Source organism: Stylophora pistillata, chromosome 4 (assembly GCF_964205215.1).
Source record: "Stylophora pistillata chromosome 4, jaStyPist1.2, whole genome shotgun sequence".
Taxonomy (NCBI): domain Eukaryota; kingdom Metazoa; phylum Cnidaria; class Anthozoa; order Scleractinia; family Pocilloporidae; genus Stylophora; species Stylophora pistillata.
This window is the reverse complement of record NC_142522.1, coordinates 26566931-26585103: the sequence shown is the minus strand read 5'-3', so window position 1 is coordinate 26585103 and position 18173 is coordinate 26566931. Positions and strand designations below refer to the sequence as shown.

Below are 18173 nucleotides of genomic sequence, written 5' to 3'. Positions count from 1 at the left end.
GAAAAATAACAGATACTTTCTGTAAATGGAATACAAACTTTAAATTAATTTGAACTGAAAAAAAAAACTACACCTCGGCTTACGGAGAAAAAAGTTCCTTAAAATAACTTCTTCTGAGAGGTCTGTCTTCTTGTCTCTAGGCTAATTGGATTGCATTTGCATTAGTGTCTTCATTTTCATGAATCAATCATCAACTCCTAGAGTTTAGCTATAATTACGGAAAACAGGATAAAACGAATATGCAAATTCACACGAAGGCTCGCCCTCACACACTCGTTAGCAAGAGATATTGTTTAACGTGGCGACTTATGGAAAATTTTAAATGCTAAAAGTCAACTAAACTAATTTTTCGGAAACAATTTAAACTTGAAGTATAATTTCCTTTGCTAAGTTTCTTTTCTCTTTGTCTTGAGTCGATGTAGCTGGCTATGTGTTTGTGTCTTCGCTCTCATTAATTAGTTAAACAACTCTTACCAGGGAAGTTTTTTAAGTGCGTGGAAGATGTGAGTTAGCAACTCTCATGCATCTTGAATGATAATAATGATAATAATAATAATAATAATAATAATAATAATAATAGAACTACTTATATAGCGCTTATCCAGACCTGATCTAAGCGCTTTACAAAATAGAAATATATATATTGAATTAAAAGTAAGTCTTAAGTTTACGTTAACAGAGATTTAAATTTTCGCAAAAAAACGGGTGTCTAAGATCTAGGCGTTAGAAATGGATAAGAAGGGAATTCTTACGTATTAAAATAATTTTTTAAAAAGATAAGTCTTAAGTTTACGTTTAAAGAGATTTAAATTGTCACAAGAACGAATGTCATCAGGTAGTTTGTTCCACAGTTCAGGAGCCGAAACAGCAAAAGATCTTGAGCCGTAAGACTTGAGATTAAAGTTGACAGGAGACAGGCGTATTGTTGAAGATGACCGGAGCATTCTTGGAGGTGAATAACGACGTATGAGTTCTTGACTGTAGATAGGAGACTGCTGGTGAAGAGCTCTGTGGGTGCGCAAAATTATTTGGAATTTAATTCGCTCGGAAACTGGAAGCCAGTGTAGGTCGAATAAAATAGGAGGGATGCGGTCAAATTTACAAGAGCTTGTAATAAGTCGAGGCGAGGCGTCCTGCACTGATTGGAGCTTTTTAATAACATATTTTGGAACACCATGTAGAAGAGAGTTGCAGTGATCCAACTTGGAGGTTACAAAGGCGTGGACTAAAGTCTCAGTGGTCTTAGTGGATAGTAATTTCCTTACACGGGAAATGTTCCGAAGATGATAGAAGACAGATTTACAAACAGATCGGACATGAGGGGGCATGGACATAGTACTATCGAAAACGACACCGATATTTCTGGAACACGAGGACGGCTGAATTATATCAGAACCAAAACGAAGTGGAGGTAGAGACTGTTGAGGGTTATACTTTGAGTAAAAGTAGAGAGGTTCAGTTTTCAGTTTTGTCTTTGTTTAGTTTCAGCTTATTCAAAGCCATCCACTTATCAAGATCAGATAAGCAATTCTCAATTTTAGCAATACCACTGGTTAATTCCAGATCGTCGTTGGCAGAAAAAGAAATGTACAACTGAGTGTCGTCAACGTAGAAGTGAAATTACATGTCATAGTAATGTAAAGTGTCAGCAAGTGGAGCAGTGTAGAGTAGGTAGAGGATGGGCCCAAGGACGGAGCCTTGAGGTACTCCAGATTTGAGCTTTCGAAACTGTGACTTCTTCCCATTGATTAAGACAACTTGTGTGCGGTTCGTAAGGTAAGAGCGGAACCAATCAAGTGCAGTGCCACATATCAAGAATTTAGATTTCAATCTATTGAGCAGTATTCCATGGTCAACAGTGTCAAATGCAGCGGAGATATCTAGTAGCAGGAACATGACACAGTGGCGATTGTCAATCGCAAGAAAAATATCATTTGAACACGTGCAAGGGCGGTTTCACAGCTAGGAATGATCTGTAGACTGATTGTAGCGGTTCTGTGAGTTTGTAAGAGTCAAGATAGACTTGAAGACGCGCTGCCACAACCTTCTCAATAACTTTCGAGATAGCCTTGAGGTTCGAGATAGGCCTAAAATTACTAAGAACTTCGTGATCCAGGTTCGGTTTCTTGAGTAGAGGGGTTCGGACAGCGTTTTTAAGGGACGAAGGTAGAAGACCAGATATGAGTGACAAGTTAACAATGCTACAGATAGCTACATCTGTTGTGCAGAAATCATGCTGTCTAGATCCTCTACCTGCCACGTTACTTAAAGAACACTTTGACCTACCCTTAGTAAGGCCGATAGCCTGATTCAAGTTTGGAGTGTCGCTAGCGCCTTTCAAGCTTGCGGCGGGTTGATTTCTGTTTTCTGATTTCATTGCTGTACCAGGAGTTCATATCGTCATCTGGCATTAACATTTAACAATTTTTTGAGCCAATTTTCGATGCATGAGATTTAATGAGGAACATGTTATTCCCTCTGCCGTGATTCAATGCATACCGACAGGTGTTCACCAGGTATATATCGAAATATGAATTACCAGTGGAGCCTCCGGATTTTACGAACCTCTACATAACGAATTCCTCAGTATAACGAACGATACTTCAGTTTCAGCCCGGCTGAATTTACAGCAAAATGCATGCCACAGAACCTCGATATAACGAACCAATTTCCCTAGTCCTTTGGTACCACGTTAAATCGAGGTTCCACTGATTAGGTGCACTGCAATCTTATGGCACGAATTTGAAAGAATACTGGCGATGTTAAGCAGTACCTAAAGATCATGCGCTCACCTCACACAACTCCAAGGACATTAGACAAAGTAGGACATAAAAGATACCGATATTTAGAAAAGGCAGAATAATACTTCACATAGAGGACTGAAAAGCAGGTGCATTTGTGATTTTCCAGGTTCTTGGGCGTAAACTTGTGCTAAGGGTTATCGTGATTTTTTCCTCAGGTTCACATTCCATTTGACTTGTCCGTGCAAGGTTTCAGATCATAATCACCGTGAGACTCCTCACTGTATAGCTTATGAAAACTTGTTCGTTCCTCGAACAAAAATGATCCCAAGGCCGTAAATGATCCCTAAATTGACTCCTTAGTGACCAAGGCGCCAATAGGATCCCCAACCCTTAAATGATCTCCATCTGGACCCCAGAATGATCCCCGTTTCTTTTTATTGCAGTCACACGGCACCAGTGTGAATAACTAAAAGAAACTGAATCAAAAATTTTAATTTTAACAGACTGTTTACTGAATTACGAGTATAAAGATCAATAGCTTGTATACCAACCAAAAACGCGCGCTCACGACCTAACAACAATTAGACGTCTTGACTCAGATTAGACTCTAGACTCAGAGTCAATCAATATGGAAAATCAACCTCGCATTAAAAACAAAGCGCTTGTAGAACTTGATTCATATCAAGAACGAGTGTAGTGTGTTGTTGGAGTAGGTCAAGAGAGGTGTCCGTGAACACGAGTCGTCGTGTCGTCTAGTTTGGAATACGACGGCAACGAGGACGTGCAAAACAAAAATATAATTGGCAGAACAGTGTTTTATTTCTCAGCAGCCCCCCCCTCCCCAACCGAAAAAAGCAACGTGAAATCGGCAAAATTCATGTGCTCTCAGAACGGAAACCCCCGATAGCAAATTATATAAGTTTCCATTTAGAACTCGAGGCTGCTCACATACGTTTGCTGAAGTTGAGGTGTTGCGCGCTACGAGACGATGCACACATTTTTGATCAGCGAACTCCGCGGCGTTGCCGCCTATCTGTCTGACTCCCTAATTACATATTTACGTCGAGCTTTGTATTTTCTATTAGCTGAACTTCGAATTATATACCGGCGGTCTTTCAGTGTTTACTCATCCGCAAAATTTTGATCTGCTCAGTGTGCTGTGAAGTGTGAAGTACAATAGTTATCATTCATCAAAATATGGGAGATAACTATTGTTTTCACCGATCCCGAGGAAAATAATCGTTTTAGTAGACACCATTGAAGCTGAATTATTTGTGTACCTAAATTCTAGTCATATTTACCAATATTTCCTGAGGCGTATAATTATTTTAGTATAATTACTAAGATCGTTATCACAGAAAATAATTCTTCTCTTTATGTGGTTATAGCAGGATATGACGTAATTTCTTATCAATCGAGGCGCGCGCAATTGCGTGCGAAGAGAATAGGGAAAACATAAATGAGGTGCGAGCTTCGAGAAAACGTCTTTTGAAGCGGCATAGCTGTAAATGACGGATGTACATCGGGAGAAAAACGAGTTAATTCAAAATATTTGCTCAGCTGTTAGCTAATTTTAACAAAACGTAAAGCTGAAAAACAATTCGGGTCAACTAAAGATAACAACAATCTACAATAGATATCGTTATATGTAGTGAGAACATCTTGGAGTTCGGCTCATCATTTCACTTCTTTTGCATATTTTTTACATGTTTTTTTTAATTCACATCATTTTGTACTGCAGTTTTTGACGTTTAAGGAGGAACAACACGTGTTCACGTGGTCATTTTAGCCCATTATTATCCTATGATTATAAGCATTAATAACTTTATTGATATTTGCAAAAACTAACGCAAGATATGTTACATTCTCTAACCCAGAACAAAGCTAGTGAAAGAAGTAGAGTACTTCAGTGTAATGCAAGTAAAATTTACAAAGGAATGTAAGGGAATGTAAGCGATAGTAAAAACACCAAAAAGAACGTGGACAACTGTCGAGTAAATTCAACGTTTCACTTGAAATTATTCATTACCTTCTTATAGTTCTCGTTGAACTTGTTAAATCGGTTTCAACGGAGAACAAGCTAAATATCAATAACGTTGTAAATTACGGTACCAAAATACAGCAAACAATCAAGTTAGCTAGTGCGAGTGTTTGTATTGTGTTTATATACTGCAACTTGTCTTGTAATGTTGACACTGCTTCTTTCATACTAAGATAAAAGCTCTCGCTGACCAGTCTTTCTAACATAAATATATATGTATATGTGCACGATCCTTCGCAGTAAAGCACTATTTGAGCAATAGTGAAAATCAGACCTGAAAAAAATTTTTGGCCTGTACGGGACTCGAACCACTGACCTCTGCGATACTAGTGCAGCGCTCTACCAATTGAGCTAACAAGCCAACTGAGAGCAGGCCATCAAATTAATTCAACATGAACCCGTAGATGATAAAAAAAATTTTTTAAGGTCTGATTTTCACTATTGCTCAAATAGTGCTTTACTGCGAAGGATCGTGCACATATACGTTTCATAACCGCAGTTCACACCTATGTTTCATATGTTTGTTGTTGTTTGATTTATCATCTACAGGTTCATGTCGAATTAATTTGATGGCCTGCTCTCAGTTGGCTTGTTAGCTCAATTGGTAGAGCGCTGCACTAGTATCGCAGAGGTCAGTGGTTCGAGTCCCGTACAGGCCAAAAAAAAAAAAATTTTTTTTCAGGTCTGATTTTCACTATTGCTCAAATAGTGCTTTACTGCGAAGGATCGTGCACATATACGTTTCATAACCGCAGTTCATACATATGTTTCATATGTTTGTTGTTGTTTGATAAATATATATATATGTAAAAAGAGTGTTGGTCAAATGTTAAAAGATTTAAAACATACCATTCACATAAGTGAGTTTAACTTCAGATTCTTCAGTTGAGGTTCTCTTGAGTTTTGAATGAGTTCTTCATTGCCCTTAAAACTAATTCTAAAAGTTACTAGGTGTAAGGTTTATCAATGATTCAGTTCTTCTCATTTGTGCAGTGACTTCAATAGGAACACTTTCAGTTCAAGCGGTTCTTAGATAAGACAAACCTACTTTATTACAAGCAGTTTGGATTCCGTTCACGCAATATTATTGACCAAGTGCAGGAAGCTTTGAAGATCATGATTACTCCTGAGGGATTTTCCTCGGACGTAACATAATCATGCCGCACGGTAATAACAGTAAATTATTCTCATATTGGACGTGGATGAATAGATCATAAAAGGGTAACTCCCTTCCCATTTGTCTATGTTTTTTGAGTTCTCGTTGTCATATTGTATATACTCCTCAGTAACAAGGGCGCCCTCTACTTGCTGACACTCGGACGAACCGTAAGCTAGCAAGTAAAAAGGTTTGTCGACAGGGAGGATGACGGGATGGGACTTGTTACCATCCGTTTGACAACAAAACGAGATCTTTGTATTTCTGCCATATATCCCATCAGGAAGTGTCCCACCATGTCTGTTGCTGTTGTCGTCGTCTTCGTCATCCCACCATATAAATCCTTCGCTGAGTCCTACTGGACAACCACCTTTCTTGTAAATGCAATATTGACCTGAAAAAAAAAAATGTTCAGATTTTATTTATCATGAGACCGGACGACTCAATATCCGACATACTTCTTTAATGTTTATGATTCCATGTAGTAGCCGGTTATGTAATACAAAGTTGGTTAATTAAAAGCGAAGCTCTCCAATAGTTTTCAAAATCACTTAGCGGGAGACAAGAAAAAAAAAACAAATGGTTCGAGAGGAGAAGGAAGGAGTCCGTCGGTGGCCCATACTCCACAACCAGCGAACAGGCGTAAGTAACTGAGTTTTTACAGCGGGAGATTTGTCATCATGATCTGAAATAACCCAGGGTATGGCCAAATAGTTTGATAAACTAGGGATTGTCTTTGGTGTAAAATCACGTTAGAACTTTGGTTGAAGTTTATGCCCGGAAAAACCGACCAAGTACGTTTGAGATAAAGCGAAGGTCGTGATATCGATGATTAAAGAAACTCACGTGACCAGATTACTCCAATGTCTCTGACTGAGGCTTGTGAGGAAGAATCGAGCTCTCCCCATCCTCGGAGACCCAGGGGCAGTGAGTCGATTTCAAGTTAAGGGCAGAAGAGCCCCGGGGCTCTTCTGCCCTTAACTTGAAATCGACTCACAGCCCCGGGGTCTCCGAGGATGAGCTCTCCCGAGATAAGCCACCAACGTGGCGCAAGGAGAACATCGGAAAATCTCAAAGAGCTTTGCACTGTCAAAAGTAACAGAATAAAGAAAAAGCTTCTGTGCTGGTGTGAAAATCTCTCGTTCATTCGCGCTATACTAGGAGAGAAAGTTGAAAAAATTAAAAATGTATGAAAAGTTATTACCCTTAGGCCATGGTTTCGTTTCATAACCGACTTTGTCCACATGTTTTATGCAGAAACTTCTGTTCAAATCATTTTTCCCAACGACTGCATCCAAATGAAAACCATCCGAGTGCCTATTGTCGCCATAAGAGTCTTCCGTGTCATGGAATCTCCAACCTGTTTTCCACTCAGAGCCGTGAGGAGACTGAGGACAGCCTGTCTTGGGACGAGGAAGTCCATATGTCCCAGATGGCCACATTGCTGTACACAAGAGAAATTTGGCCGTTAAACTTCCAACATCTCAATATTCATAACCCTTTCTGTGTGTCCTAAATCCATAACAATACCTTTACTTAAAGACGGCTGTTTTTTGCCTTTTCACAACCGTGGAACGATGGAAAAAAAAAGTCTTAATTCCTATGAGAAATCAAACCTCAGACCTTTAGGGGGTTGGGAATATGCAAACCGATGCTTTAGAACGACTTTTTATGGTGAGCTAGGTCATCATTAGGTTCGTGCATGACAAGCTAAGGGTCCTTTTTGCACAACTCACTATTTTGGTTTCCTTATGATGTTCAATTAAAGAATTAGGTTTTATGATCAAGCACTATACACCATTTGATATATATATATAATATATATATATATATATATATATATATATATATATATATATATTATTCACCAGCCGCAAGGTCCGTATTGGGAAAAACTGTGCCCGAGATCTTGGATACCGCCCGAGGCCGTAGGCCAAGGGCGGTACAAGACAGGGGGCACAGTTTTTCCAAATACGGACCGACCTGTGCTGGTGAATAACATTTTTATTTTCTCCTAACACATAACGAAATTATTGCCAAAAGAACCTGAATGATTTAGGGCTACAATTACGAGTTTAATTACGGAAAAATCCTCCATAAACTTAACTTGTTAGCGAGTGGATGATAAAGAAAACAGAAGTTATTCAAATTAAAGAGAAAGCTTTCATCGAAATATTTTTATTTGTAAATGTAACTTGAAAGGCTTCCCAGCAAACGTTGAAACATTTTTTGACAAGTAACTGTCATGATCTGACACCTGTCAATTGAAGAGGAAAAACGTTTTACGCTTTTGAAAAAACAACAACACTTGTGTGACAAACACACACGAGTTAGATGACCATGGGACAATCTTATCGTAAAAAAAAAAGGAAAACAAAAAAGCACTCAGAGATCTTACGGAAAGTACTGTTTATTTCCAACGACGATTAATCTTCGAAGATTTACCTCTGTTCCGGATCCTTTTTAAAATGTCACGGAAAGTCAAATTGTAATTGAACGCAATGTGTTTTGGAGTTGTCAGTCTGCTTGTTCGTTTTCTGCAATGGTGTGTGTAAATCTGTCTTTCTTACACTGAAAAGATGAAGTCAGTGAGACTCTTTCCAGCTAGATAGAAGGGGATTTAATGCGACTTTTATTCACCTAATACCCCCGGTTTCTGTTGTGAATTTTACGGTAGAAATGTCGAAATTCAAGGCATTTGAGAAGAATAGGCGAAAGTGTTTTATAGAAGAACTCAAACCTTCGCTCAACCTATCACAAACGAACGAACTATGTGGAAAAAGGAAGAATTCAGATATTAACGAAGGAGAGTCACATTGATTAACGTCATTGTTAACTGCAACTACCTCTCGTTTTAACTTTCTGAGTTACTTTTTGGAAGGATTATTAAATAACAAATTGTTTTTAGGTCGCGTTTCAATCGTTTTCAAAACGAATTCAGACATAAATGAGTACCACCAAATTTATTTCGAAATAAATTTTTACGGAAAAACCAGTGATTTGAGAGCGAGAGAGAAGTAAGAATGAAAATTATTTATTGCCAAAAGGTCGTGACCGAAGTCTTTGCTCCAAAATTCTGCCCGACCGGCAAAATGAGATATATTTGTGAAAAAATTGCAACGAAGCTTGAGATGTTCTGCAAAGTCACTCAAGCGAAACGTAAACCGCCCGCTGTGAGCGGGCCGGATGTGGAGAATACTGCCCGCTCTCGGAACCAATCAGATTGCAGGATTTGTAGAATACCGCCCGCTCACGAACTGAGAGAAAAATAAATACATCTTATTCGATGGTTTAACATAAAATACGCGCTTAAATTATGTGTATTAGTTTTTCCAAGGTCCGTAGGGGGTTGAAAAAATATGACAAATGAGCAAAAACTCCGTGGTGTAGTTATGATAAGCCATCAAACAAGGGATTTATCATTCCACTATTATTTCGTTTTGGAAACCCCTTATGGCCTTATTTGATCATCGTACCGACCGACAAAAAACGATTTAAGTGTTCTTAATAGCCGAAAACAAAAACCTAATGGTTTAAAAGTTCGTACCCTAAAAAACAGAAATTAAAATCAAAGTTTGAATCGTTCAGTGCGGCCATTTTTTCTTCGCTCTCTCTCTGTTATTTTCCCCGTTCTACAATGTAACACTGTGACAAATAATGTGTGTTCTGTTGCCTTAATATGCTAAAATGGCGTAATAATGAAAAAATAATTTCCTTCAATCTTGTCACCTGCCTGCTTGACAAATGAAAGGGTTCAAATCAGCTCGAAGTAACTGATTTGATTAAACAAATTAAAAAGTTCAAATCAGAAACGTGAAACCCAGTTTCCTCGTGCCAATGTCTTGAAGCAAATGTGAAGAACCAACTTTTTAAAGAAGGTCCCTAATAGGCCTTTCGGGATCCGGGATTGGGCTTATTTGAAGGCCGGTATCCGGGAATTAAGAGTAAGAAGGGAGCGAGATGCGAGATTTTTGTCATGAACGAGACATGGGAATCTGCGATTTTGAGAGGCGGGATTCGATAAGTGATCACTTAGACGAGCCGAGATCCGGGAAGTCCGTTGACGACAATTCATAAATAAATTAATCTACGAGAAACTCCAAACAAGTCTAGCCTTCCACGCAGTGGTTTTTATGGGGATTGCATTGCTCTTCTCCTCAAGCGCGAAAGTAAAACGCGATCCCCCAGAAACGTCTGCGTGAGAGGCTAAAAAAAAGGCGCAGAAGGGTCATTTATGGCGGTCTTATCTGCGCACGCGGCCTTTGCCCTGCGCTGTTGTTTTCCTGGTAACCTATTGGTGATATCTGGACATTCTGAGCTTTCCCCCGTCCAATAATAATGAACTTTGATTTTTCGGTGACGGACCAACTCATCAATAGGGAAAAATTGCGATACGTTGCTCTGTGAGGGTGTCAGCTATTATCGATGGCATTGAATCGAATGACCCATGATAGACATAATAATGGTAATGATAATAATATTTTACGAGAAGGGAAAGAGCGGAAGAGACTTTTTGTGGAAAAAAATTTCGGGCTCAGCCTCCGCGAGAGGTGGCTTCCTACAAGGCTCTCACGGGAACAGAAGAATTGTGTTGAGTTAAGTTTTGTTTTTGTCCCTTGTTATGGAACTGTGGGATTGTCGTCACCTTTTTTTGCTTTCTGCACTTGTTTAAATTGTTATTTGTTTCTTTGATACTGGCAGATCGTTAGTAATACGTTTTTTCGTGATCGAAGTTAAACGGAAGGAATTGGATTCTGTAACAAGCGTATATTGTTCGTGCAAAACTTCAAAAACCTCTAAAATGAACGATATCATCGTTTTTGTGAAAAGAGATAAACTTACGCCCTAAGATGAGCAAAGACTTCAACGGATCCCTGATGCTGGTTGAGGAAATCATCACCCACCGAAAAAGCCCTTTTAAGTTGAGGTATTGGACTAAGAAAAAATTTCATGATCGGGATCAGGATTACCCAGTATAATCCGTCGGGTTTACGCGATTGAAGAACACTATTGGGATATTTAAACTCACGATACTTTTAAAACACCCACCTATATCATATTTCACTGTCATGTAAAACCGTCCCGGGTCTGTTACATAATTGCATGGTCTTGCCTCCATGGTTTGACTATTCAGTTCGCAGATCCTTTCGCCAATGAAAAAGTTGATACTCTGACATTTTTGTTCTTTATCACATCGCTTGACGCAAACATCCGGGCTACTGACGCCGAATGCGTCATATGTGTATCCTAGAAGAGCTTTTTGGAAGGTTGATTCTTGTGACTTGCACTTGCCGATGGCGTTAGCACGTGTCATCCTGAATACCAAATGGAGGAAAACAACTGTACATAGTACCCCCAGAATGCTTTGGGTTCTCATGTTAGGGCCAGTAATTTATTTATGGCTTCTGTAAGAACAAAAAAGCGAAAATTTTCTTACAACCTGTTTATCATACTTTGATATCGTACCCAGATCCTACCATCCATGGGTGGCAAAAAAAAAAAAAAAAAAAAAAACACTGGCGGCGGAGCAAGGGATATGAGGAGGGCTCTAACATCCTTGAACAAAAATTTGAGGGCGCGCAAGCAGCCCAATCCCCCTCCTACTCCTACTTATGGTCAAATAAATGATGCTCGATAATATGAGCATTATCACCTTTTGAGCGTCACCCCTTAAAACATGGCACCATGCCGAAAATCATCCTCAATGTATTTAATTACGCTCAGCTTGATAAGTCAAAATAATAGCTATTGAAAGGACCCCCTCCCAAAATCCCACCACCAAGAGGTAAAACTTTAAAGGAAAATTAAAAAAGAGGCTTACTGAAGTTTAGAGCACAATGTTTTATTGGATGAATTTCCCTAAGGGGAAGCAAGAAAAGCAGGTTCACTAATGGCAATATTGAGGGTCCAGAATTTATCTCTTGTTGAACTGTAATGCCAAGAGATTTTTAAGAAGTTTACGCATTTTGCCGGCATTACATTGGTTAGCATTATGCCCAAAATTATGCCGGCATAACTTTTCTGAGCCTACTCACACTGTGTTTTCACACAGAAATTACCGTAGGTGCACAGCAAAATTGGGTTGGTAAAATAATAACTTTTTTGTTATCCACAGCCGGATCTATCCATAAAGATCGTACTGGATATAAAAAGTATATTTCTAGCTTTTTTAATCAACTTCCTGTCTATTCATTGTCACGAATCGATTAAGAACATACCGTTGATACTGCGAAAGTTTCCTTGTGACGACGAACCACACACAAAAATATATTGGAAATTGGGAAATTCCAGTTAGGCGCCATTCACAGCGTGAATACGTACTTAATTTCCTTTATGACTCACAACAAGAAAATATCAAACAGGGACAAAAATAATTGAAACTTTGAAAACTTAATGTATAATGACTATGTGTTAAGTTTTCAAAGTTTTAAGTTCGTATTGTTTATTAAATCGGAATTATTTTTTTCCCTTTTTGATATTTTCTTTTATTATATATATACTGATAAAATACCAGGATTTTTCATTTTACCAAAAAATCATATCTTAATCGCGCGCAATGAATCATTCACTCTGAGGAAGGGCTAACGCTCGAAACGTCAGCTTTTTCACTCTTTAGGGTGGCCAATTTACAATTTGAACTTAATTGATATTACCAATTACAAGAGAGCTCAGTTCCCGCTTTTTGGAACAGAAAATATAAGTATTATTGTCTGTATTTCTCCTTTATAACTTTATATCCGAGTTTCATAACATTTTTGTGACAGGAATTTTGCGATAGGTGATCACTTTAATTGCACTGTTTTGCTGTTCCGAGAATAAATAAAAAATAGTTGTGTTTTATTTGAAAATTTCATCAGTACCTATAAAATAAACATGAAACTCAAGAAGCTAGAGTTGCCCTCGGCTATCGCCTCGGGCAACTCTTACGCTTCTTTCGTGCTCTCCAAACTTTCCGCGTGCTCCATAACTCGATAGTGCACGCTAAAGCATGAACCAATTGTTAAATAAGAAGAGAATTCTTACGTATTAAAATAATTTTTAAAAAGATAAGTCTTAAGTTTACGTTTAAAGAGATTTAAATTGTCACAAGAACGAATGTCATCAGGTAGTTTGTTCCACAGTTCAGGAGCCGAAAGAGCAAAAGATCTTGAGCCGTAAGACTTGAGATTAAAGTTGACAGGAGACAGGCGTATTGTTGAAGATGACCGGAGCATTCTTGAAGGTGAATAACGACATATGAGTTCTTGACTGTAGATAGGAGACCGCTGGTGAAGAGCTCTGTGGGTGAGCAGAATTATTTGGAATTTAATTCGCTCGGCAACTGGAAGCCAGTGTAGGTCGAATAAAATAGGAGGGATGCGGTCAAATTTACAAGAGCTTGTAATAAGTCGAGCCGCGGCGTCCTGCACTGATTGGAGCTTTCTAATAACATATTTCGGAACACCATGTAGAAGAGAGTTGCAGTGATCCAACTTGGAGGTAGTCTCCCTCGCAGCCGTTTTTTTGGATGTCACGCAACGCTCCCCGAAAAGAACGGCTGCTGACAACCGAACTTCATTCCTTTCTCCGAATTGGCCAATCACAGCTCGGGTTCCATTTTCAGGAACCTTTTCGCGCCAGACTCACCTTTTGAGACTCTTCCAATCAGATATCGTTTCCTATCGCGTTCCTCATGTGGAAAACACAAGACAAATGGCGGTGCTTGAAGCAGCTTTTCGCAAAGCGTCGTCAAAGTTCAAAATTTTCGAGCTTAAAGCTCACCAGAAGCTTGCAATTAAAAAAGTTTTAGTCGAGAAAGAAGATGTTTTTGTTAAGTTGCCTACAGGATCCGGGAAATCGTTAATATATCAAGCACTCCCGCTCGTGTTTGACAATGTTACCGATGAAAGTGGTCATATTATTTCTCTTTTGTTTTTTGTTTTCTTTTTTTTCGCTTTGTTTCTTTTCTTTTTTTTAATTTTTTGCTTGATTTAGTTTTCTTTTTGTGAATTAATCGATTCCCTTTTTATTTTTTCATTCAAAATTTTTAGAAGTAGTAAAGAATCGAGAAGCGTTGAAAACGAAATGCATCATAGTTAATTCAATTGGCAGGTGCTGAGAGGAAAAACATCCAACATGGTCTTTTTAATAGATACGTGTACTAGCGCACTTTGAGTGTCAGTCCCTTGACAAAAAAGGAACCACCACAAAATTGCAAGATATCTCCTAAATATCTACATATTTTTAATCTTTTCTCTATTTTTACCGGCGCTGCTTTTTTTTTTTTCTTTCAATAAATTTTTTACGAGGAAATGCTTCCGGGAAACATTTGAACGGGCCAAAATGATGTAACTCTGACGATCACTTAGACCTAAATTAATGCTAATTCGTGAAGCATCAATTACAAATAGGGCATACAGAGCCAAAGTACTTGGTAAAGTTTTGCCATACAGCGAAGATTATACTATCGCTATCATCATCTAAAGTTTATCGTAGCCATCCCTAGACCGGAATGCCTCTCATGTTATCAGAATAATTTTTAAAAGAATCCTCGAAAAACGAAAAGACGGAGCACAACAATGGAACAGAAAAACTCTGAATGGAAATAAAATGGATGATGATCACCAGCAAAGATTAATTATACACAGCACATCATCAACAATTTATCAACTGTATCATACAGAGATGAAGCATGTTTTAGTCATCCCAACTAAACCAGAACAAGAGAAAGAAAATGATGATACCTTTCTCAATTTGTCCCTCTGCCAATAAATCGATCTTTTACAAGCAAATTGGGGAGTCGCGAAAAATAAAACTTCGTTCCTTGATGATAAGAACAACTAAAAGGAAGAAGATGACGAGTATTTTGCATAAAAAAATATATTTCGCAATCCAATTCCATTTCCCATTAAATTTTTCAGTTAATTTACTTCGAAGCAAGCCAATAAGAAGGAAAGTTAATCGTGGACCTGCAACCATCTGGTTTAGCATCAATTGAGTCTCAACTAAAAGCAATTTATTGAAACAGCTTTTCCCTTCCAAACAGTTTTGAGTTAATTGAAAATTATCTTCAACTTGCTGTTATAGCTTATTGTTAACCTACTTTGTGTTTTGATCATTATCTTTGGTTGACACCGCTTTATCTTAAGACATCCTTGTTCCTTATTTCCTAATTAAAATGCACAAACTGAAATCTACTGTTGATCTTCATTTGCAATAATATTGCCACAGAGAAAACATCTCTTTCGACGTCGACACCACTCGGACTAGTCTCCCTCGCAGCCGTTTTTTTGGATGTCACGCAACGCCCCCCCCAAAAGAACGGCTGCTGACAACCGAACTACATTCCTTTTTCCGAATTGGCCAATCACAGCTCGGGTTCCATTTTCAGGAACCTTTTCGCGCCAGACTCACCCTTTGAGACTCGTCCAATCAGATATCGTTTTCTATCGCGATCCTCACGTGGAAAACACAAGACAAATGGCGGTGCTTGAAGGAGCTTTTCGCAAAGCGTCGCCAAAGTTCAAAATTTTCGAGCTTAAAGCTCACCAGAAGCTTGCAATTAAAAATGTTTTAGTCGAGAAAGAAGATGTTTTTGTTAAGTTGCCTACAGGATCCGGGAAATCGTTAATATATCAAGCACTCCCGCTCGTGTTTTACCATGTTAACGATGAAAGTGGTCATATTATTGTTATTGTTGCTGCGTTGTACCAACGTGCGGAAACACTCGATAATTCGGGCCGATTTCCTGTACCGGTGATAAGAAGCCACAAACATAACTAATCGGGTTCGCTCCAGCTAGCAGCGGACTGGCAAATGAAGAAGTACAAGTAGTGTAGGAGACGTTGGCCGACCTAAATTGCAGTGTTCTCGAAGCTTCGCCCGGTTTGTTGACGGCAAGCACGCGCTTTTTTCCTCCTGATCTCCATCTGTAGGTCGAAGCAAGCGTTTACCCCTTGCCTAGATTGAAAGGCGTCTTGTATTTCGTTTTGATTATTGATGTAATTTACTGTTTCTTATATATTCTGACTTTTATAATCTGTAGTAACCTCTTGAAATAGTGCGAATAAAGAGTTTCAACTCAGTTTTTAGCTTCTTCTACTTTCTCAGTTGCTCGCTAAAACTTTAACAACTACTCAAACAATCTAGCGTTCGTGTCGTTGGCGTAGCAGTTGACGTCTATGTTTAGCGTAGATTCTATAATTTCAACGAAATTGTGAGAAGTTTTCCCAAAAATATATACTCTATCTTTACCAGGGCACAACGATGAACATGTGAAACATTTCGAGCTCTCATCGACAAATTTCTCAGTGTTTCTCCCAACATCCACATTTTCGCGCGAAACCTTACGTCATTCAGATTTTCTGGTATGTGATTGGTCTGTTCAATAGACCGCGACCAAACCGCAAGGACAATGAGAAAGGAATGTAGTTCGGTTGTCAGCAGCCGCTCTTTTGGGGGAGCGTTGCGTGACATCCAAAAAAAAACGGCTGCGAGGGAGACTAACTTGGAGGTTACAAAGGCGTGGACTAAAGTCTCAGTGGTCTTAGTGGATAGTAATTTCCTTATACGGGAAATGTTCCGAAGATGATAGAAGGCAGATTTACAAACAGATCGGACATGAGGGGGCATGGAGATAGTACTATCGAAAACGACACCGATATTTCTGGGACACGAGGACGGCTGAATTATATCAGAACCAAAACGAAGTGGAGGTAGAGACTGTTGAGGGTTATGCTTTGAGTAAAGGTAGAGAGGTTCAGTTTCAGTTTTGTCTTTGTTTAGTTTGAGCTTATTCAAAGCCATCCACTTATCAAGATCAGATAAGCAATTCTCAATTTTAGCAATACCACTGGTTAATTCCAGATCGTCGTTGGCAGAAAAAGGAATGTACAACTGAGTGTTGTCAACGTAGAAGTGAAATCTCATGTCATCAGTGGTAACGTAAAGTGTCAGCAAGTGGAGCAATGTAGAGTAGGTAGAGGATGGGCCCAAGGACGGAGCCTTGAGGTACTCCAGATTTGAGCTTTCGAAACTGTGACTTCTTCCCATTGATTAAGACAACTTGTGTGCGGTTCGTAAGGTAAGAGCGGAACCAATCAAGTGCAGTGCCACATATCGAGAATTTAGAGTTCAATCTATTGAGCAGTATTCCATGGTCAACAGTGTCAAATGCAGCGAGAGATCTAGTAGCAGGAGCATGACATAGTGGCGATTGTCAATCGCAAGCAAAATATCATTTTGAACACGTGCAAGGGCGGTTTCACAGCTAGGAATGATTTGTAGACTGATTGTAGCGGTTCTGTGAGTTTGTAAGAGTCAAGATAGACTTGAAGACGCGCTGCCACAACCTTCTCAATAACTTTCGAGATAACTTTGAGGTTCGAGATAGGCCTAAAATTACTAAGAACTTCATGATCCAGGTTCGGTTTCTTGAGAAGAGGGGTTCAGACAGCGTTCTTAAGGGACGAAGGTAGAAGACCAGATATCAGTGACAAGTTAACAATGCTACAGATTGCTCCTTCTGTTGTGCAGAAATCATGCTGTCTGGATCCTCTACCTGCCACGTTACTTAAAGAACACTTTGACCTGCTCCTAGTAAGGCCGATAGTCTGATTCAAGTTTGGAGTGTCGCCAGCGCCTTTCAAGCTTGCGGCAGGTTGATTTCTGTTTTCTGATTGCATCGCTGTACCAGGAGTTCATATCGTCATCTGGCATTAACATTTAACAATTTTTTGAGCCAATTTTCGATGCATGAGATTTAATGAGGAACATGTTATTCCCTCTGCCTTGATTCAATGCATACCCATAGGTGTTCACCGGGTATATATGGAAATATGAATTACCAGTGGAGCCTCCGGATTTTACGAACCTCTACATAACGAAGTCCTCAGTATAACGAACGATACTTCAGTTTCAGCCCGGCTGAATTTACAGCAAAATGCATGCCACAGAACCTCGATATAACGAACCAATTTCCCTAGTCCCTTGGCACCTCGTTAAATCGAGGTTCCACTGATTAGGTGCACTACAATCTTATGGCACGAATTTGAAAGAATACTGGCGATGTTAAGCAGTACCAAAAGATCATGCGCTCACCTCACGCAACTCTAAGGACTTTAGACAAAGTAGGACATAAAAGATACCGATATTTAGAAAAGGCAGAATAATGCTTCACATAGAGAACTGAAAAGCAGGTGCATTTGTGATTTTCCAGGTTCCTGGGAGTAAACTTGTGCTAAGGGTTATCGTG

At 39.1% G+C, this 18173-nt stretch overlaps 1 protein-coding gene across 1 annotated transcript; it reads right to left on the bottom strand.

Annotated features, from left to right (window-relative positions):
• Nucleotides 1–5585: 5585 nt before the first annotated feature.
• On the bottom strand, nucleotides 5586–16420 carry LOC148733088 (uncharacterized). The gene is made up of 4 exons (XM_088757152.1): nucleotides 14665–16420; nucleotides 10991–11346; nucleotides 7146–7385; nucleotides 5586–6335 (listed from the first exon to the last, which is right to left on the bottom strand). Exons 2-4 carry the CDS (start codon nucleotides 11316–11318, stop codon nucleotides 5941–5943), a joined length of 963 nt encoding a protein of 320 aa, XP_088613278.1. The 5' UTR covers nucleotides 11319–11346; nucleotides 14665–16420; the 3' UTR covers nucleotides 5586–5940.
• Between the last annotated feature and the right edge of the window lie 1753 nt (nucleotides 16421–18173).